This window comes from Kryptolebias marmoratus, linkage group LG10 (assembly GCF_001649575.2).
Source record: "Kryptolebias marmoratus isolate JLee-2015 linkage group LG10, ASM164957v2, whole genome shotgun sequence".
Lineage (NCBI taxonomy): Eukaryota > Metazoa > Chordata > Actinopteri > Cyprinodontiformes > Rivulidae > Kryptolebias > Kryptolebias marmoratus.
In genome coordinates this window covers 16,856,059-16,878,542 of record NC_051439.1, presented here as the reverse complement: position 1 = coordinate 16,878,542, position 22,484 = coordinate 16,856,059, and the positions used below count along the sequence as shown (strand labels likewise).

General features: G+C 40.1%; 3 protein-coding genes across 4 annotated transcripts in view; 2 read left to right on the top strand and 1 right to left on the bottom strand.

The window, feature by feature from the left end:
* The window catches only part of LOC108233122 (glutaminyl-peptide cyclotransferase), an 8,114-nt gene extending 1,889 nt beyond the window's left edge, over window positions 1–6,225 (bottom strand). Inside the window, exons 1-5 of the mRNA XM_017411363.2 lie at window positions 6,066–6,225; window positions 3,940–4,086; window positions 3,473–3,754; window positions 1,371–1,538; window positions 560–659 (exon numbers count right to left, since the gene is read on the bottom strand). Coding sequence (XP_017266852.1) covers window positions 560–659; window positions 1,371–1,538; window positions 3,473–3,754; window positions 3,940–4,086; window positions 6,066–6,185 — 817 coding nt within the window. The 5' untranslated portion in view covers window positions 6,186–6,225. The remainder of the gene's footprint in view (window positions 1–559; window positions 660–1,370; window positions 1,539–3,472; window positions 3,755–3,939; window positions 4,087–6,065) is intronic.
* Window positions 6,226–6,664: 439 nt separating this feature from the next.
* On the top strand, window positions 6,665–12,140 carry mocs3 (molybdenum cofactor synthesis 3). The gene is made up of 13 exons (XM_017411376.3): window positions 6,665–6,898; window positions 7,675–7,807; window positions 7,890–7,982; window positions 8,396–8,516; window positions 9,164–9,238; window positions 9,426–9,543; window positions 9,624–9,732; window positions 9,825–9,887; window positions 10,334–10,497; window positions 10,624–10,671; window positions 11,229–11,325; window positions 11,427–11,534; window positions 11,934–12,140. Exons 1-13 carry the CDS (start codon window positions 6,803–6,805, stop codon window positions 12,089–12,091), a joined length of 1,383 nt encoding a protein of 460 aa, XP_017266865.1. The 5' UTR covers window positions 6,665–6,802; the 3' UTR covers window positions 12,092–12,140.
* A 1,365-nt stretch (window positions 12,141–13,505) lies between these two features.
* The window catches only part of prkd3 (protein kinase D3), a 34,897-nt gene continuing 25,918 nt past the window's right edge, over window positions 13,506–22,484 (top strand). Inside the window, exons 1-2 of one of the 2 annotated variants that reach the window (XM_017418988.3) lie at window positions 13,506–13,851; window positions 15,257–15,856. In XM_017418988.3, coding sequence (XP_017274477.1) covers window positions 15,581–15,856 — 276 coding nt within the window. In that variant the 5' untranslated portion in view covers window positions 13,506–13,851; window positions 15,257–15,580. Of the gene's footprint in view, window positions 13,852–15,252; window positions 15,857–22,484 lie in introns of both variants that reach the window. The other variant, XM_037977837.1, reaches the window with a different exon arrangement.

The window sequence follows — 22,484 nt, the reverse complement described above, 5'->3', positions numbered from 1 at the left end:
ATTTGCCCCTCTAAACAATTCTGTTAATAGATAAGTCAATATTTACGGAGACGCAGGGGGAACCGTATCTGATGGGGGAACGGGGCTTGACGTAACAGCAGCAACTCGAGCACATTACTGCCCCCTATATGTCAAGAGGACAAATAACACCTTTTCTGTTCAAATTGCCAACCCACCACAGTGGCGTGTGTGTTGATCAAATTCACCCGCTTCAAATATTTACCCGCATTTGGCCGGTGGCGGGTGCTAATTTCCACCCCTGGTTGCCACTACTGACTGACATCATCCAAACACAAAAACGGCTGTAACTCAGTCAAATTTGTGGATATTGTGAAATAATTTGATGTGGTAGTAGATGAGAGTCATTCACAACACACACTTAGTGTGGTATCTCACAATATCGCTGAGGCTGCACGTAATGTTATTTTTAAAGTTGGATCCAAATGGCTACAACTCCATCATTTCTCAATGTAAGATGAATGATCTCTGTCTAAAATTCTGACATGAAAGGCGGCGGGAGATATTCATTCCTTCAAGGACAGCTTGGTCTTTAATTTACCGATGTTTTGCAGCCTGGTGAGCCAAGGTTTAGTGTCTTGGAACTTGTTTCCGAAGAGGGGAGTAGGTGCCCCGATAAGATCCAACAACACAAACAGATCCTGAGGGGGGGAAAGAAAAGACAGGGAGGTGTGAATGCCACAGAGTAAAACAGTGATTCTCATGAGAAAGTCTTTCCACACATCCTGAAGATAACGTCCTGACACACAGCCCATCTTACAGTAGTCACACCTCAGCAGTAATGTTATCACCACAAGACAAACTAAACCCAGCATTTACATGAACACACACACACAGCAACTTCAGTTTTATCTGTCTGCGTGGATACCACAGACAGATAAACCACTGCATGGACTGCTGATAAACATTAGCTTTAGCGAGTTCGGGTGGTTTAGGCTCTAGGGAGGTGTTCTGGGCATGTCCAACTGAGAGGAGACCCTGGGGAAGACCCAGGACATGCTGCAGAGACTATGTCTCTCAGCTGGCCTGGGAACGCCTTGAAATCCTCCTGGAAGAGCTGGAAGAGGTGGCTGTGGAGAGAAATATCTGGGAGATGATGGATGGATGGATGGATGGATGGATGGATGGATGGATGGATGGATGGATGGATGGATGGATGTTAAGAAAACGGCATTCCGAGCATTCCAGTTGGCAAAACTGATAATGACTGACGTTTGTTTTAAAACAAAACATTTTCACGTCTGTTGGCGACAACAGTTAAGAAGACGTACATAAACATAAAGAACGACCCTGACTGGGATTAGATGAGTGTGCTAAGAACAGAACAAAGAAAGGCGAGGGGAAATGCGTACTATGCCGTGCAGTTGGTTGGTGTCTGTGGCTCCTTCAGGGTGTGGAGTGGCCTCCATCTTCTCAGCCAGGTGGCGAGAGCCGTACAGGGAATCTGTGGAGGTCCACTGGAAGAGAGCCTCCTCCCCATCAAAGAAGATCAACTGCAGGGTCAGGTTGTTGTTGGAGCTCTGCAGAGGGATTGAAAAGGAACTTCGCCTAAGTCACTTTCAGGACAAAGGATTTGCTGCCACCTGGTGGTGCTGATGATACAACAACACAAAAACAGTCAGCAGTAACCTCCATCTGAAACCATCAGCTCATCTTTAGTTGTGTGAAAGCTGATTCAGAATTTACACCATTGTTTTCCTGTTTATTTTATTTATTTATTTTTTATTATTTACAATTCTTTTGCAATCTAACTACTTGTGCATACTTTGTGTTATTTTAACCATTCAAATATCAAAACATTCAGCTCAGTCAGGAGATGGCTGCTATGACTCTTTTGTTAAGTCTATGACGTTTTTGTAATTCTTATACTTTTCAAAATATTTACCTTTATTTACAAATATTTCCTTGTAAAAATACATTAAGATCTCTTTAATTCATGCAAAAACATTGTTGTCAATGAAATCTGCTCCAGTATCCTTACCTTATTTTTGTGTTCTTGTGCTACTTTTTTTCATTTGTTGTTGCTGCTTTTAACTTCTAGCTGCCCCTTTGCTACTTTAATTTGCATTTTGATAATTGTAGCTTTTTCCTAATGTCTTAGCTTTTAAATCATTATTTGTTGCTTTCAGCTAGCATTTTACTAAATTTGACTGTTAGCTAGTGTTCTGCTTTTTTTTTTTACCTTTAACACCTCAGTTTCAGCTGCTTTCAGCTGTTTTCAGCAATCATTCAGTGCTCAGAATTCACACTGGATTTATTTTTATAACATTTCTCTCAAAAATGTTTCTGCACTATGCTAATCTAAGAAGCTGTGCATGATTTGTCAGCTCCAGTTGGTATTGGCTGCATGTTCCACGGTGACCTTTGTGACAGGCAGCTCTGTCCTCTGCAGAGCTTTCTGTCACATGCAGCGTCTCTGCCATCAATAGTCAGGCGCCTGAGAGCAACAGTGAAACAGGGAAAGGGCAGAGGAGCGAATCACATGAATGCTAATGATTTTCTTACTCATCGATACTGTGTGGATGTACTGATGTTTGTTTTTTAATTAAAATGATTGAGCATGCTGTGGTTTGCAGATTAATGAAGAAGTAATCTGGGAATAATTTGATCTAAAGATAACTAGGGTGAAACTAACATACCAGAATTATGAATTTATGAGGGACATTTAACCCTGTGTAGTCAAAGCATGGGTTCTGTGTGTCATAAAGGTTAACTGATGTCCAGGTCTATTAAAAATACATCAGAGAGCCTCTCCTGAGCACTGGGTGCTGTGTTTGTTCTTCACCATGAACAATAAGACAGGAGATTCAATATTAAACAGACAAACTGCGGATTGATTTGCTGCTGAAAACAGGACCGTAGTTTTGGTTTTATCACTGTGTGCTAACATCTGATGCCCAAATTTTCTGGTGGGGATTTCTGCCTTAAAAAATTTAAAACAGATGTTTTAATGATATGTTGTTTGACATTTGCATCTTCAGAGTACCATAGGAGGGAAAAAGACAAAAAAAAAAAAAAACAAACTTAAAAAATACATAAGAAGAAACAAAAAAGCTGTTTTTTTATCATGTTTGTCAGTAATTAGAAAAAAACCCACAAAGTGACACATATCTGAATTAAAAGAAATTTTCTTGTTACAAAACTGACAAAATTTTGTGGTTAATAAGTTTTTTTTATTCTTGAAGCTTATAAATGAATAGCAACTCGTGATCAACCTTCTTTATTTGTTTGTAACAAGTCTTCTGTTTGTGCCTGACTTAAATAAAGAAGTGTTTGTCCACCTACTTGACAATGTTCTTCACTTTGCTGGATGAAGAATTTTTTTCTTTTACAGCTTGTAAAATATACTCCCTTATCCATCATTTCATTATATTACAAGTTGACCAGCTAATCTATTTTCACACATTCATTTAACCTTCGTGGCGTCTTCAGTGCACACATGTTGGTCTCTTACCTTCTGAGCTTTCAGCTCTTCATCCAGGGCTCTTGCCAGCTCCAGCAGCATGGCACAGGGCACAGCAGAGTCTGTAGCACCCAGGAACTCCTTCCCATGCCACTGAGGCGGGTAGTATTTGGAGTCGTAGTGACAGGCCAGAACCAGACGGCGCTTCGCTGCTGGGTTCAGTGTGGCAATCAGGTTGGTGAAAGGAAGTCGGCCGTACGGTGTATCTGATTCGAATCGATCCATCGTCACTTCCCAGCCTGCTTCGAGGGAACTAAGAGTTGTGTTTATATGCTGTAAGAACACACACACAAATACCCTTTAATGACACTTTGGTTGATAAATGACCAAATCTCCTCTATTTCCCAAATATACAACAACTAAACATGCAAAATGAAACATTTTTTAAGAAATCAAACAGCAGTTTATAAAGGCAGTTTTGTAATTTTAGCTCTAAAATGACTCTGAGATAAACTTACTTCCTGTACAGCCTGGCTGCCTGCAGAGCTGGGGTACCTGACAACCAGCAGAGGCTTCAGGTCCCTCTCCCACATTTGTCCCAGATCGGTATGAGACAGAGCAGCACTGATCTCATCATTTGTTAGTGTAGCAGCGCTGTGTTGGAGCTGGAGATGGAAACACACACGGTGACATTAAATAATGGAGGAATTAACATTTACGGAATAATCAAGGCAACAGTCCCAAGAATAGAACAAACTAGAGAAACTGCATTTTCTGCTAAAATGAAGTGTGAAAGCTGAGCACTGAAGGACTGTGCTGGAGTTTGTTGAAGGAGCTGAAACTGAGTTAAAACAATCAGAACAAAAGCTGAAAAAATTTCAAAGAGCACAAAGTTTTTCAAGGATTTAAGAGTTTTTCATTCATTTCAACAAGAAAGGGATAAAATGTAAATAAAGATACAATTTTCAAAGCATAAAAGTCAGAAACAGCAGAAATCAGAGCTGTAATGTCCTGAATGAGCTGATTGTTTTGTTATATGAATGAGTAAGAAGAGCTGAAAGTGAGCTGGATTTGAGTCCAGAAACAGAAGTAACTATAAACAGAATAATACTGATTACAATGCTCTTAAATCACACAACAATGTGACCGATACAGCGTACTGTAACTACAAACGGTCAGTTCTTCCTCATGAATGACCAGAAATCATTCACTGGGAAAAACCAACAAGATATTTTTAGATTTCTGCTTCTTGACATTTGTAATATTTCACAACCAGAATTTGCGTAGTCACTTAGTTGTAAAAAAAAAAAGGTATTGTCTTCATAATTTCTGTCAAACTTATCAGATGAGCTGTTAAAAACCCTCTCCTGAGACACAAGAGCCAATTAGAGCCATGTGAAGTTATTGACTGAGCAGCTTTGAATACAAAATAAGGAATTATTAAGTAGAAAAAGGAACAGAGAGGAATAAAGGCTTTGTGTTGCAGTTATGCTCTCTTCTCAAGCACAATTATAAAAACCAAACAAACAAAAAAAAGCAAGCGTGTTTGTGCAGTACATTTAGTTAAACTGCAGTATTCATTTGAAAGAAAAACAAAACGTATTGATCCTTCGGTTTCATGGCTGTTTTTCGTTTGGTCCCAAAGTTCACCTGCCGAGGAGCACGGTTGCCCTGGTAACAACAGAGAGAGAAAGAAAAAAAGAAACTGGGCGAAAAACAGCAAAGACCAGTCAAAACCACTGATTCTGCTCTACACTGATGCTATCAAATCCAGAATTAAGTCTTGTTATTAAAACAAAAGTCAGATTATTTAATTTAATATGCAAAAATAACTAATTAAATGGAAAGTAAAATCTGAAACGACAACAACAAATGGTAAATAGTCCTCTCAGATACTCAAAACAACAAATATTCAGTTCAGAAGTGGTCATGGAAGACCGCCAAGTAAATATTCTTCAAGGAAATCTTTTCGTTCTTATCTATCCTTACTGGCAATAGCGTTTGATCACATTTCTTTCTCATAAACAATGACTTGCAAAACCTGCTCTAAGCTTAAGCTGCGTCCACGCTGGCTGAGTCACACGTCTGTTCTGTAATTGTGGCAAAGAGCGCAGTGTAGGGGTGTATTTATGTGGTCAGTGAGTGAACATATATAGGGCTTGGTGAGCTCAGAGAGAGTTAAAGGAGGGCCTATAAATACAAACCTACAATTGGAGGATCAAGGATGATGCCTGTGGTGCCATAGCAACCAGTTAAAGTGGGGAGGAGAACAACATTAAGGAAAATAAAGGGCATCTTAAGAAATATACACAGCAATGGATCCATGGGACAGCATAAAGTCATACTACAATGACCTATAGAAATGCTAACTGGTTATTTTCTGGTTATTATAACTAATAAAGGCAGCTGTTGTATCCATACATCCAAATCTGCATCCATCCATGTAAAAAGAAAACAAAATGTTTTGTTTATACTAAAGATCAAAAGAATCAAATTATAGAACGCAAATTTACAATTACCAGCATGCAGACTAATTGAGATTAAAATTGTCAAGCTTCCTTAAGGTTTCATTTTTGGAAGGTGTCATCTGAGCAGTTAATTGCAGCGCAGGCTCACGTGAACCCATCCGGTTTAATTGATTTACCTTTTCCTCCGTCCATGGGATTCCACTGGCGTGGAGGATGAACGTCACCCCGATTAGCAGAGAGCAGAAAGAAGGCATTATGGAGCGGCACACACCGATGTTGTCGCTCCTCTTCCACATTCCTCAGCCTTTCCTCGGAGGGAGCTTTCTGATCATGTGAAAGGCAGGAGGGAGGGCCCGAGGCGCCCAGCTCCACGTCACTGTGCTCCACTGTTTTGGTGCATGAGCTGCCTTTTTTCACCCACTTTCAGCAAACTAGTGAATGTGGAAACAGTGAACAACAAAAATGAAAATAAAACCAATTAGGGTGTTTGTGAAAAAATGTTAAAGAACCCCACAAAATATTGAATAATAGCTCATTTTAATAAGAAACATCCACATTTTAAAGCGTAAAACGCACCATGGAGTTAATAGGTTGCGCATTCATATTCAAGTAGAACGTTTTGCATTTTTAAATATATATTTTTATCTAAATAAAACGACTAAATTCAATTATCAGTTAAACGAAATCGTAAAAGAAAATTAATTTCGTCCATTATTTTGAAAACTCAAGCCCTTTTTACGTGACGTGTCACGTGGTTTCAGTCCCACGTGGTCAATCCGGAAGTGTATTCCGTTCGCCTCACATGTCAACAATACGGTGACTTCCAAAGCGCATCTGTGAGGTTTATACTTCAGCGTTTTTGTGCTGTGTGGGTATATTTGTCTGCAGGTGTTGCTTTTAAAGTTTTAAAGTTATGGCTCAGGAAGTGTGCAGCTTAAAGGCTCAACTGGAGGAGAGAGAGAAAGAGATTTCTGCTTTGAAGAATAAACTGGCACAGCTGGAGAAGAAGGTACGAAACTCTTCGTGAAATTGAAGATCTTTTTTTTAAAAAAACTTCCGTATAAAGTCACCCAGTTTCAGCTCCAGAAACACAGCCCTGAACCCCAGAGTGTCTAAAATCTGTTAACTGTGAAATCAACTTTTAAAAAGATTATCCTGAACTATAACAAACGGCGCAGTTTGAAAGAAACTACTCCATTCGCCTTCCAGATATATTGATGCAAGTCTGAAATGTGGGTCCGCACTCAATGTAAACAAAGCCCTTTTCTCTGCATATTTTACTCAACAAATCTGAGCGTATCACCAGTTCATCAAAACTGTTGCCCTTCTTAATCCCAAACAGCTCCTCCAGGACCATTGTTGACCTATTTTCAGTCACTTCAGCTGTTCGGTAAACAAATAGTTATTGGGACAATTTTGCTTACAAATTTTTAATTAAAGGACACATTAACCACTTATATTATAGAGAAAATCATGATTTGATTTTATTTTCTTTGACCGGTCTATACAATATTAAAATGAGCACCTTTAGACTGGTCCTGAAATACAGCTGAGACATAATGTTACCCGGGAAAATAACAGCAAAGACACTGATGTAGTTCATTGTTTGAAGGCACGTGTTTAATACTACTGGAATTAACTCTGATAGTTTGTTAGCAAAGTGTTTCATGAACCACATGATGGATTTTAGTAAAACTGTCATGAAATGGTCATGGGATGCACATCGACAGCTGATTACTGTTCTGTTGCGTGTTGTATAATGATATCCTGATCGTGTGACATCAGGGTCACGGCTCAGAACTGAAGCTGCAGAACAAAGTAGAGCCGCTCAGCCCGCTGAGCGGTAAACCAGCGCTCAGCAACCAGGACATCATGCGGTACAGCCGACAGCTCCTCCTGCCTGAGCTCGGTGTAAAAGGTACAGACACGTACAGACTGACATTCAGTGCAGCAGGTGAAGTGTGTCTGCGACTAAACCCTGGATTCCTGCTTCTTCACAGGTCAGCTAAATTTATCCAAGACATCAGTGCTGGTTGTAGGCTGTGGTGGACTAGGTTGCCCCCTGGCCCAGTACCTGGCCGCAGCAGGCATTGGTAGGTAATCTAGATGCACAAAAAGCAGCCTGCAGTACTGATCATGTCATCACCCTGCTTTAATTGTCCTTGTCATAATAATATAGATGGGAAGTATTTTTTTTTCATAATTAGCATCCAGGATCAACACACTCTGACTGTGTAATTATTGACCCAGACAGCGTGATTCCACAAACCAGGCAGCAAGTTTAGACTCAGCTGTTCAGTGGAGTCTGAAAGATTTTGATGATAGACTGAGAATGGGCTTTATAAGTAAACTATACTTACTCAGAATGTAAGGTCAAGTTATGGTGGTATATTCAAACCTGTTTTTTTTTAATGTATCGTTTGCCTTAAGTTGTAAATGTGTTCTGCATTCAGATAGATTAAAACACAGACAGAGACTGACGTTTTTCATAAACCGTACCCCTCAGGGCGCCTCGGTCTGTTAGACTATGACGAAGTGGAGCTCAGTAACCTGCACAGACAGGTGCTTCACGGGGAGGAGAACCAGGGCCAGGCCAAGGCTCTGTCTGCTGCTGAGTCAGTTCAAAGGTACAGACTCATTATGTTTGTACAGATTTTTATCAAATAACGAATGATTTTTCAAAAATATGGTCGATTAACCTCCTTTTTCTATGTTACAACAAGCCCAAACAGTTAAAACAGTGAAGTTTAGTGTTTTGATAATATAGGAAAATGCAAGTAAGTATAATCATTGGTGTGTTTTTCTCCTTTCTGTCACTCTCTGGTTACTTTGTAATGTTTGTCAGCTCTTTACAGTCTCACCACAGGTTATATCTAGTTGTACATTTAGCCTCAGTCCACAAATATTGTGCAAACATGTTATTTTGGGGGCAGACGTTTTGGGGCTTTTCCATCGAACAGTGAGCCTTCTGTGTGCTGCGCACTTGTTTCACAGCTGCAGCCACACGAGGGCATCATTTCTCCGAAGAATAAAAGACTTGTGTTGTGTTTTATCAGTGTCAATACGCATCAAGTACAATAATTTGGGGGTGCTGGGATGTATTGTGGTTGAGATAGCAAAATTTTGATTTGTTGTTGATTCAACCAAACTAGCAGTATGGTTTTTGTTTGTGTTTTAAAGAAGCTGAAAAACACAAAGTTATTGTATTGTTTTTTTCCATTTATGCAAGGAAGATAACCTTAAATAAGAAACATTTTTGCATGTCTGTTTGCAGGCTAAATTCCACTGTAGAGTGTATTCCTTACCACCTGCAGCTGACGCCTGAAAACGCCCTGCAGCTCATTCAGCAGTATCCTCTGGCTGCAGCTGTTACCTGCCGACGAGTAAAAACATGTCTAAATACATCTTGTCTATCAGAGATCGACATCTTATCTAAGCTCATAACTACTTATACTGCACGAGAAGCATTTTTAGTAGGACTCTGTATTGATCCACTGTAAATGTGTCCGAGGACTCCTTGACTTCTCTGACCTCATATACGACATCGTGGCCGACTGTTCAGACAACGTCCCCACTCGTTACCTGGTGAACGACGCCTGCGTGCTCAGCGGCACACCTCTCGTGTCGGCGAGTGCCTTGCGAATGGAGGGGCAAGTAAGATGGGGAGCAGTCCGCCTTCTCTATCAATTTAGACGTCGTTAGATTTGCTCTGTTATTTGTGCGTTTTTGTTCAGCTGACAGTGTATAACTACAAAGGAGGGCCCTGCTACAGATGTCTATATCCGGTTCCCCCACCCCCAGAGACCGTAACTAATTGTTCTGATGGAGGAGTGTTAGGAGTGGGTGAGTTTTGTCCCCCAAACTTTCACAGGCTCATTACATTTGTCTGTGAAAATAATACCTTTTTGAGACATTTTCTTTCTTTTAAATTAAAGTTCCAGGTCTAATGGGCTGCTTCCAAGCGTTAGAGGTCATCAAAATTGCCTCGGGGCAAGGCTGTATCTTTTATTTTTCCATTCTCTACGCCAACTTGTAGAAACCTCCTTTGCCATTTTGTTTCTTTGTTTCAGTTTTTGCCCAGTCATTGTGATATATCAACAATAAAATGCTGAAATAGATTTTATTGTAACAAAGTTTTGTGCTCGTCTGATAAGGCAAACAAAAATATTGGCTGCATTTTCTGGACCCTGCTATTTATTTTCCATTGTCTCCTGAAACTGCTGGAGTTTCTTTGTTCTGTCAGTAATATTCAGACTCTTAGCAGAGAACAGACTTTCCTTATCCTGCCTTTTGTGTTGCTTTGAGATATACATGCTAACACCTGGTCGCGATGCGTCATGCAGGGAAACGTTACTGTTTTCCCCCACAAAAACTCCCGCATGTTGCCATGTTGAGCAATCCTCTGACTCTTTTTCATCACCTTTCACTTGACTGGCCGTCCCAGCTTCCTGCAGTCAGCAGCTGCTGATGCTTGACGCTCAGGATCTCAGATTCAGGTCCATCAGGCTGCGGCCCAAACAGGCCGGCTGTGCGGTGTGTGGCGAAAACCCCAGCGTGACACGACTAATAGACTACGAGGCTTTCTGTGGGTCTGCTGCCGCGGATAAGGTTGGTCAAAAAAGGACCTCATTATTAGTCATTTTCACTCAAATATTGCAGGTTGAAATGGAGCACTTCTCATCTTAAAAAAACCTGTTTTATGAGCTTTTCAAAGTGCATGCATTTATTTTTCAGTGTCGAAAGCTTCACCTCCTGTCCAACAATCAGAGGATCACAGTCCAGGTACAGCACAGTGAGTTAGACATTCCTGACCAGATGCTCATTGCGTGACTCCCTGTATTTACTGGCATTTATTCGATGATTGCTCACAACGTCTCAGGTTTTATGTGCATTTATAAACTGATTACATCTTAGCGCCGACCCAGCCTCAAATGGGAAATGACTTAAACTGCGCCTGTAGATTTTCTGTGAGAAAGAAAAACATGTGCTTGTTGGCTCCGAGAGCAGTGCTGGTGGATTGCATGTGTTTATATTTCTGCAGAATTGGCGCTTTGAAACCTGCTGAGTCATTAAGCACAGAGATGTGAATCATGATTGATTGGGGAGCAGCCATAATTGTGCAAGGGGGCTCCACTTAGAAACAGTTTTGCTTCCTGTGATTTAGGAAAAGCCGTTAAAATGTTCATGTGACTTTTAAATTTACTTATCAGTAATTTTGGTTTTCTTGTTTAACTAAAGATAAAAATCAGCATCTTTAACCAAAAATAAAAACTGGCTCTCTTTTAACCAAGCAAATGATGATGTGGGAGCAATAATTAATGTTTTATTTGTAATTCTAGGAATATAAATCCATTGTGGACAACTCATCACCACATATCTTATTGGATGTGCGCCCTCTTGTGGAAGTGGAGATATGCAACTTACCCTTCTCTCTCAGTATCCTTTTCACAATTGAAACACACAATACTACTCGTTGTGTTGTAAAAAATATTTTGTTTCCTGTTTCTTTGTAATTACTCTCCTTACATTGCTGCCAGATATCCCGCTCTCGAGTTTAGAGGATAGAAGGAGTGAAGATATCCAGTTACTCCAGGAGCGAGTCAGCCAGCTGAAGCAGCAGATGGCAGGTGACAGCCAGCCAGCAGGTACGACACCGTTTATGATCTGCGTCTGTTGTTAGAAACAAACAGCCATGTTGAGTCACTTGTACATATTCATAGTCCTCTGTGTGGTCTCAGGAACGGACAGGTTCTAATGGAGTTGCTAGGTGACCCCTTTTTCCAAAACAAGTACTGAGTAGCTGGTCTGCTTTAGAGAAATTAATATTCAAAATGTTATTTTGGTGCTGCTAAATTTAGCTTTGTGGTGTTTCTTCTTAGTCCTCAGTGTACTCCTGATGTTAAACCGTCACCTGTTTTCATTATTTAAGCAGGTTCTGTACCTTCGCAGTGTGTTTGACTTTACAAAAAATGTTCTTTAAAACATATTAAACAGTTAACATTTATCACCAGCTCTCATTTTTGTTTCTCCTTGGTTCCTTGCAGTTTATGTGCTCTGTAAGCAGGGTAATGACTCTCAGAAGGCGGTGCAGGTTCTGGAGAAGATGAGCGGGTCAGAAGTGGACAGCATCGCCGTGAAAGACATCTGTGGAGGCCTTGTGGCCTGGGCAATGAAAATAGATCCAACATTTCCACAGTACTGAGGCGTTTTACATCATATTTGGCTAATAAACTCTGCACAGAGACTTTCAACTTGTTAGTTTTTTTATTTGTATGCACACGGATCATTTCCCTTAATCTGTCCTTCAAGTCACAACTGAATTGCTTCATCGTTTATAGAAAGAATAACTGAAAGACAAGTTCCTAAAAATGTTGTTTTGTAATCTGCTATCACATGGCAGCTGGATAACAGAAAAGCAAAATAATTGCAAAATCTCTTTTCCTGTTTTTATGTCAATCATTAGTAGTCAGTTGTAAAGAATGGCTCCCTGGTAAGGCAGTTCTTGTAGCATATAATCACATCTAGCTTTTTATTACTTTTTATAGAATAGAATAACAAAGAATAAAATATCCTTTATTGTCATTGCAATTATTATACAAAGCAACAACATTAGGTTTGCAGCTTAACCCGATGAAAATGTAATAATAAAACTTAGAGAATAAAAAACAAATTGAAAAGGGACAATAACAGATCTTAAAAGGAGCTTATAGGGAAAAAAATACAAAGAGGGATGACCTGAAACTTGAGCACTATTTGAAGATACTGATAACAACAGTTGTCCCTGTCAAAATTTAGTTTTAATTAAATAATATGATTTTTTGATATTACCCAAGCGTATTTTTGCAGGTGAAATTGGTTTTTGAATGTCAGAAATCATAGCAGAAATATCTGAAAGTTTTTCCATTCACTTTGGTTATCTAAAATTAAACGTATTAAACTTAGACATTCTGTTTCAGATATCCACAGTGTTTATTCTAGATAGGACAAATGTACGTGTGGATATCTAGAGCTGAAGAGCCAAAACGCAGGAATTAGAAAAGTGGTGTTTAGGTTGTCTGACATGTTGATTTTCTTGCTGAAACAATCATTTTGACTATCTGGCTTTGACGAACTTGTGAAACTATTATATGACACACTGGCTTGCCATACAGTTAACTCCTGCAGTAACCTTTTTCCAATTAGCTCTGCAGCAAAAGCCTGTTTCCCAGAACTTTTTTGTATGTTTGTTTGTTTTGCACAGCTATGGAAGGGTTAAGACAAACAAAAACACCAGAGAAGTGACTTTAATGGTCAGATTCTTAACACAAAGTGAAAATAGTTGGGAGCAAACACGATTCCTATCATTAAACTCACGCACCTCAGTTTGAAAAGCCAACCCGACCTAAACCGATCCGGGTCATATGGATTTTTTTTTTTTCTGGCACGGCCAAGTTGATATAACGGAAAAGAAACGCGCATGCGCACTGGTCCGAGCCCCCATTGCTTCACATGAACTGTAGTTCAAGTTTTCCTCCCTACTCATGGAAAGTCACTTATGCGGAGATAATAAAGACTCCAAACCCCAGCGAGGACCGCTTCTCCATCTCTCTCTCTCTCTCTTCTCTCTTTTTCTTTTTCCCCTCCTTCGTCAAACGGGGGGAGTAGTCACAGCTGGAAGGATAATAAGATGCGCATGAATTTACAAACTGCAATCAAAAGATAAGAGAAATTAAATGGAGCGCCCCGTTTGTCCGAGGAAGTCAACAAGTTCAGCTGGTGTTTGGCAGATATAGGCGACGACGCAGCGCTTTTTTTTTTTTTTTTGCCTGACTTCCCAAGCAAAGAAACACGCACACACTCACGCACACACACAAAGAACCGCAGAAGAGCAAACTTCAGACTTCCCTCAGTTGATGGAGTTGAAAAGTTTCACCCTCGGCTGCGTCGCGATGGAGAGAAAAGCGCTGTTCGCTGGGAGTGGAGGTAAAGTATCGCGTCAGGAGCGTGTTTGTGGCGACGCTCGGCTTTCAAACCGGACTTTAGACGGAGGAGGTCGAGCTGCGACAAAAGAGAGCCCTCACAAAGTGCCTTTTCAGGGCTTGTATAACTTGTTTTGATGGCATTCTCTCCACTCGAATCCTGCCGGAGAGCCAATCGAAAGTGGGAGGGGTGCAGATGTTCAAACGCCTTGGTTCCAGATGTTTGTGAAGTTTGAATTCGTTCAATGAGCCGCTCTCTGAACTCCTGACTGCTCTGAGCTTCACTGCTCAGAACAGTAAAGAATGCCATAAGAACAACTTGACAAAGGGTTAATATAAATATTATAAGTTATGTGTAAGAATTGGCTCCTTTGGCGTGGTGCGTTTACAAATAGGCCTCAGGAGAAAGTTTTAAACTAACAAAACCAGAGATGGCAGCAGCAACATGTGATACTTCATAAGTGGTTTTTGCTTCTTGCTGTCTGTTTCAAGAACAATTCTAAAAAACAAGAAACAAAATTAGAAATAGAGAAATAACGTTTTCTTTGAAAGTGCAGTGTGAAAACTGAATATTTTAAAGAATGCTTTGAGGTACCACTTTGCAAATCATCATTAGGCATTTATAAATCAGCTTTATTTTGGCAAAATCAACAGTACTGTTATTCATTTGAGTAAATGTAATGTGTTTCTAATTGTTAAACTTACTTTTTTCTCTTAATTTACTTGTTTTATGTTTTATTGCTGTTTAGTAATGTTTTTTTTGTTTATATAATACTTATTAATAGTTTTAAAATGTTTACAGCTTAATTAATAAGCTGGTACCCTTACTGTAAAGTGTTTCTGAATTATTATCTGAATTGGTAAAGTTGAAACAGGCAGAACAGATGTTGTGATCAGCAAAACAATAGCGAAAAGCTAAAATAGGCAGAACAGCAGCTTAGAGCTAGATGTAGCAAAATCCTAGCTAAAAAATAAACTTAGCAGAACTGCAGCTAAGAGCTAAAATGGGCAAAACAGTAGCTAAAAGTCAAAATTAGCAAAACTGTAGCTTAAATTCACATGTAGCTAAAAGGAGCAAAGGAAGACGTAAATAGTGCAAGTATGGGGAAATCTTTTGTAAATAAAGATAAATAATATGAAAGTATTAAAGCCCTAGCACAGTAGTCCTAATCGAGCCAAATGTTTTGGTACATGAATGGTTAAAATGACACAAAGTATGCAAAAATAGTTTGATAGCAGAAAATGTCCAAAAGAGTCTAAACAGGAACACAGTTGTGTAAATGCCAAATCAGCATTCACACTTTTAAAGAATGTCTACAAGAACAGGAGCAGATTCACTGTTTTCCCCTACTTTTTATTGTCAGAATAACAGTGTTTATGTGTCTGTGTTTGTATGTTTGTGGAGACAGGTTTCCTGTGGTCAGAGTGGATTACTAACTTCAGTAAAGAGAAGGAGCAAATCTCCAGGATATGAAGTTTGCTGCGGTGACTTTCCTGCAGAAATCTGTGGACTTTTTCTCCATCACCTGCCCAGCCGGTTAATAATGCATGTGTTGTGTGAGCTCAGGTGGGTGGATAGGATAAATAGCATAAACACAAATAAACAGTGCTGACTCGCTCTAGCTGATGAGGAGCAAGCATTTTCCACGCAACCAGTCTGTCCGAGGAGACTGCTAGCCTTCACTGCATCTGCCACAATTCAGCCTCTCGCGTTGCAACTGGAAGAAACCTCAATGTCTGCCTCCTCTCCCCCGTCCTTACCCCGAGCCTTCCTCCACTCTCTCCATCCGCATCTCCCGCCCTCGCCCAGCCCGCCCGGACAGATCTACCAGCGGCTGTCCAACGGCAGCCCCAGCGCCCCCAGCCCCACCACCAACTCCTGCAGCTCCTTCCATGGCGTGTCCTTCCTGCTGCAGATCGGACTGACCAGAGAGACGGTCAACCTGGAGGCCACGGACCTCTCGCTGTCTGCTGTCAAGGACCTGGTGTGCTCCATAGTTGATCAAAAGGTAAGAACGACAACAAATATTTAGGCCTTCAATCATCCAACACTTTCTCTCTGATCTTTTCTGAGGTGAAAAGGTTTCCCAGAAATACCCACCTTGTTTTTGAAACTTGAGCAACATTATCAAAGGTTGTAGAGCACCAACCTAATGAGGCACCAGCATGTGTTTTGCTGGCTCCTGCCATATTCATCTGTTGAGGTTTTGTTTTTCCGAAGCAGACATCTGCACCATGCTCCTCGAAATGAGTCAAACATAGAAGAAATGTGTGGACATTTTGCACTTGTGCACCAGCGTTTCTGTTTGTCTGTTTGTCTAAGACTGCTCTATAACATGGTTTGTGTGTGTTGACGGGCATTTTTATGGTGTGGAAAATAAAAAATTAGGCTAAGCCATTAAAACTAAAACAACTCCAGACAGCAAGTTGTGCAAAAAGCAATAAAGCCACTAATGCTATGCCTTTTGTTTCAAGCTATTTGTATGACAGAAACACATTAATAATTCTATTACAAATCCTGAGTTTCTATTTTGCTTTTAACTATTTTAACTAACACTACATTTGAATAATCCTAAAACAGGTGTTTTAAACCCCAAACACTTTCATAATGTCAACACATTTATGTGTTTTAAACCTATTGTTTTCTGAGTGCATGGAGGTTTTCTGCGTTGGATTAATTATGTGCAAAAGCCTGGCTGAAAAATTAAATGGCTTGTCCGTGCTTCCACTTTCCTTTTTTTTTTTCTTCTTTTTTTAGCCTCTTGGGGTTTAATGTTGATTACTCTATTTGTGTCTGTAATTATCATTAATTGAGTAAAGAAGAGAGTGATTAAACAAAGCAATTCCATCAACAAGAGGAATCTGAACGTTCAGGGAGGCCAAAGCATTGGTGATGTTTGAGATTATGAGGAGTCAAATAAAGAAGAATGAAACGAGGAGCTATCTTAAACAGAGCAACAATTAGAGGATGTTGAATTAGCCATCTGTACTGAGTTTGTGTCTTTTGCCTCCAATGTTTTCTGAGTTGACATTCCAGAGGAGCTGGGTAATGTTGTTGCTCTTTACGAGGTCTGCTGATTCTCACTAGCTAGTTATAAGGAGTTCGGGTCTGCAGCGCAGAAAATCTCATCTACACAGACATTTAGATATATACTGTAACATATTGGAGCAGTTGCAAAAATTTGTAGCAGGAAAATGGTAGGAAATATAACATTTTAAAGACAAATCTTAGAGAGAATCAGTACAGCGTACTCATAGGAAAGATTGTACTGATTATCTGCCAAGATAAATCAGTATAATCTTTTGTTTGTGTGTTTTTTTATTGCAAAAATTGGTATTTAGTTCAATTTGGCAAGAGATTATTTTAAAAAGCTATATGCATAATAAATGTTTGAAAATATTTTCGTAATAATCTGCTGTACACAACCCCAAAAGAACTTATTGAGACTGTTCATCCACTTTATTGTAAATCTTGTCTATTAAACGCTGCCAAATGTAGTGCGGTGCCTCAGCTATTTCATGACACCCAGCCAAATGGCCTCAATATCAATGGAAAATATGACTGTATCCTTGTGTGCTTTCAATTCATCCCTGCTTCAATTCTAGTTCTAAAATATGCATGGAAGTGGTGAGTTTTTGCAGAGTTTGCTCATCTTTGCCAACTTTTCCAGCTGAGGATCTCTGACCCTATAGCTAGACTGGCCCATGACAGTTGTCCCAGGATGTCTCTAGTCAGCAGAACCTCAGGTGTCCGTCAGCAAAGGCCAGACAGGAAAAAGCTTTAGATTTCATCTGGTAATATCTGCACAGGGATAGAAAAATGGATGAAAGTGTGTTTCCCCCTGTGGTGCTGTTTCCTCCTCTGAGAGCTGGCCCGCTTCACTCAGTGACTCACAGCTCAGTCATGCAACAAACTGGGATGCTTATTCCAACTTGAATCTGTGCAGTCCTGTGTCAGGTTTTCTGCTGTGTCATTTCTTGTGAGCTTGAGTTGATTACCTGCAAACCAGGGTCTTGTTGCCTGCTGGTCATCTGGGGGGCTGGGTTACTCTGTGCCAGCAGAGCAACACAGCAACCTTGATGAAATATTTTTCATCAGCTTTTAATATATTCCAAGTTGCTTTGGGGTACTTGAAAATTGACCCCTCCTCCTCCTTCCCTGCTCCTTAAATGTGTCCTGTCTCAGTCCTTGCTTTCCTTTTCTACAAAGTCAACAACTATTTATGTCTAAGTTGGATCAGTAATGTTAGTTTTATAATATAAGCAAGGAAACAGTTCGGTCATGCCTGTATATCAGTATATATGAGTTCTTCTCTTGTAGGACAGAATTTTCTCTTCTGAAAAGAGTTGTTTTGCTAGCAAGTATCCTATAGAAAGGCAAGAATTAACAATGCAGAACTGGAGAGCAGATGAAGTTGTTGTACTATGGGTTACATTTGTTTTGGTCTTGGATACTACCTCTCTACCGACACTGTGTTTTTCCTAAGGTTATACTTCACAACTTTAACATTATCTCTTTTTATTTATAAGACTTAAATTTGTGTTTTTTCTTTAAATCTAATAGTGTAAACTTCTTCTTTGATCACCCTGTTTTTTTCAACAAAGTAAGATATGTCTTCTGTGGTATTGATATCCCAACAATCTGCAGTCACATTATTTTTGGTATCATCCTAAAACTTGTGACCATAGCTCAAGGACAAAACTTTGCTTTTTCTTTTAGAGCGGGTGCTTTGCTTTTCCTAAATATGGCTGTATCTTAATTGTCTTTCATTTTGGAGCTATTTCCTCCATTGGCTTGCAGCACCCAAGTTTTAAATGTTACATTGTAACAGAAAACAACACAATAAGTTTTATTTTCCCATCATATGTCAAAGTTTAGTCACTTTTTCTGTTGATAAGTTTAATAGAAAGCTTAAATCGACTGGTGAAATGGTTGGACAGTTATAAGATTTCCATATGTTTGCAAGTCTTTTTAAAGTTGACGTTTTATATCTTTTTTGTCTTTTGTTTTGAATCAGTGTCATTGTTGGACCGGGAGTCATACAGCCTATTCAGTGTGTTGTATAGATTTTGTTGGGCTCATTCTGCTCCCTACTAAAAACTCAGCCCACATGACTTGGCCAGCATCCACAGAATAGATTTCCTTTCTCTGTTCAGTGAGCTGATCTGAACTTGGTTTTGGTAGCAGTGGTTTGAGCCACAATATCCAGTTCTAGTGAGTTAAAGTCAGTTTTTGTACAGGTCAAACTGATCTCAATAGGTTTAGCTTATGACTTGCTGAGCAGCTATTGCAACCAAAACTCCTGAAATTGACTTTAAAGGGATTTTTTTTTTGGTATCTCTGCTGAAAAGACTGACCTTCTGACCAAACTTTAACAACCTTTATTCTTAACAACCGGGAGCCAGTCCTTGGGTGGTGAAGGCCAGTCTAATCCACAATGGCTTATTGACATCTCCTCTGGGGCTTCATGTGTCTCTTAGGTGGGACAGCCTTGTTTCATTAGCTGGGTTCTGACTTCTCTGTCTGTTCTTTAGGAGCTTGATGAATGGCGCGAGATAAACATCCATAGCTTCCACTTGTTGAGTGTTTCCTGTTTGGTGTCGCCCAAGTCCTCTCGTGCAGCCCGCAAGGGAGCAGTGACAGGACAAAAGTTCACGACTCTCTGAAAATGACTCCCAGTAAGCCAGCTGGTCAGCCTGGACAACCAGCCAGCAGCAGAACATTCCTCTTCACCCAAGGCATTTTTGGAGGATGATGTGATGCTGCTGCTCATGGGTGGGATCAGACTGCAATGAAAGTGAAACGTTTGCTGTGGTAGTATCAGGCATCTGAGAAATTTTGATGCATGCTGTATGGTCAAATCTCTGTTCAGCATTTTTTTCATGTCCTTATGCTGATGTATTTAAGATTGTTTGAAGGCAAAATATAATTTTTGGCCAATTTTGACATTGAATCTGTCTACTGAAGAGAAAATACAGAATCTGTAGCATTTCATCCGTTCATAGTTTCTCAGTATCATTTGAGATAAAACCTTGCAGGAAGAGAGGAAAAAAAAGTTCAACTTTTGCCTGCAAAGATACTTTCATGAATGCTTTGCTGCACTTGGCCTTAAGATGTTGCTGCATTTGCAGTTCAGTTGAAAAGGCTGTGAAATGCAGCTGCCTCAGCCACAGGTTTCCCCCCTGGTTTTGTCATTGCTGTTAACTCCCAGTCTCTGGTTGGGGGTTGTACAGCTGCCTCTGTAATTACTCAGACAAAGGCCTTTTTGAGTCAGAAACAGGCTACGTTGGAGAACGTACAAGAAAATTGCAAAACACCCTAAAAAAACTGAAGTTGTTCAAACATTTGAACAATATTGTGTAAAATTCAATTCAGCAGTTGGCAAAGAAAGTATCATCTCATCATTCTCATTTAAAATAACTTCATTTGAGTTAGATTGAAGATTTTCTTTGGTCTTTGGCTTTGGAAGCTATTTACTAAATGTTTTTGTGTATCCAAAAATTAAAATCGACAATCTTGCATTTGATCTTTATGTTGCACGTGTTAAAAGAAGAATAAAGAAATAAATGTGCTGATAGAACACTGAGAGACCGAAGTTCACATTGACCAACTAAAACACACAGGAAATAAATCATCATCTTGCTCCCTTGTTTTCTTCAAGTCCACATCTGCATATTCCTTTGGAGCTGGAGAGCATATTTCACCCCAGAAAGCATCCCAACAGAGTAGGATTTTATGTGCGATGTACATGGGGCCAAAAGTTTTCTTGGAAAGCACATTCTGATTCTCGTAAAGAAAAACAAGTCATCAATAAGTCAAAAATATTCACAGTTTGGTTCTGAAAGACGTGAAAATAGTAATTTTTATACTTTGATGGTTGTAAGTGTTTATTTACAGGCTTACTGATATATTCCAAAGCCACGGAGTTGACTGAAGTTATATGACAACAAGGACTGATGCATATGCACAGCTTAAAGCCGTCTTGCACAAGGAATCTATCAATTTTCCAAGGGTCGGAGTAATTTGTGGAAAAGGGAACAAGAGAAGAAAAAGGGGAAAAAATATCTCTGAAGTTAAGTGACCTAAGTAATTTCTACCATCTGCAGTGCACATTTCTGCCGCCTTGCTCTCGTTTAAATGTAAACTGGCAAGGCAGAACACAGGGCCCGGCCACAAGAGTCAGAGAATGACAGAGTGGAGAAGCATGGCTCTCTCTGGGGAAAGGGGCAGGGAAGGCCGGGGCAGCCCTCTTGGCAGGCTTTGGATGATTCGCAGAGGGGGTTGTGGGCGCTGCACGGCCGATTCTCTTTGCCAAAACCATCAGAAGAAGGCCGCCTCTGCCACGAAAACGTGGCTTTGCTTTGGGTGTTCTGAGTTTGTAGGTCGCCCAAATGTCCTCCACCGCACTTGACTTTAGCCAGTGGAAGGAGATAATCTCACACCACTCCAATCTCTGCTAATGCAAGCTGAAATGGTTTTGATTGTGATTATATTGAAGTGGTAGGCAGCAGTGTGGTAATGTAGAAGCATTTAATACCCAGGAATCCTGGTGACTTTGCCCTTGTGAAGCCAAGCACGTGTCGTGATTTAGGAGAGCTTCCTGAGAGACTCCACGAGTTTCCCTTCATAAATTTGTAACTGTGGCACAACATGGTTCAGTGAAAACGGATGTGTCTTTTCCTCTTATTAATTTACTCATTAACAGTTGCCGTTTGACTGGGTTCCACCTTAAGTGCACTTCAGTACACTTAAAGAACTTCAAGCATAACAAATGCTGAGGAGAACTCAGATTAATGACTTCTTCTAAATAATGTATTAACATGGTCATATTTTATAAAGTTAATCACTAATTTGCTGACTATAGAGAAACTCTTTAACTCAGAGTTTACAAATTACAAATAACCTTGCTGCAACAGATCAACTAACTTGCTCAAACCCTTTTCAGTGTGTAGCAACAAGGACCATGTGGTTTCTGTTGTCACCAATTGATCATATCAGTGTAACATTATTGATCCCTACAGCATGAGCAAGTTGCAGAATGTCTTATTCTGTGTTGTTTTCTCAGCACTGTTTGCCCTTCCTGTCTCTCAGTGCAGAGAACGATCTGCAAAACTGATAGGAAGGTGGCAGAGGAAGTGAAATTACATGTTAAAGCAACAAGGCCTGTGAGTGTTGAAGGGTAAAGGTCTAATGGAAGACTTCGGTAACGTACTGCTTGCTTAATTAGCAAGACAGTGCATTAAATTGGAAGAAAGAAATCTGTACTACAATTTTACCTCTGTTTGATTGGGTTAAAACACAAGATAAGCAGCAATTAGCCACTCAACATGGCCTGTTTTGTCCCTGAGTTGCTTTCTTCAGTCGTACTTGCTGGTTAGCTCCCCTCAGAGCCGCTCCCTGTTTCCATATTCCCTCCGCTTCAGTCTGCTGTGGTCGGCAGAGCAGCACAGCCTGTTCAAGTCTGTGTGAAATGGCTTTTCTCCACGCTGCTACAGCCATTATTCTTGCCTGTGTGTATAAACATTTAGAGAAATCACCTGTCGGTGTTCCTCTCTTGAAGGTGGTGACAGTTTGAATGCTGGAATTTGGCTGGGCTGCTTATTTAGCTCAGCTTAATTTTGATCTTTTGAATTTAT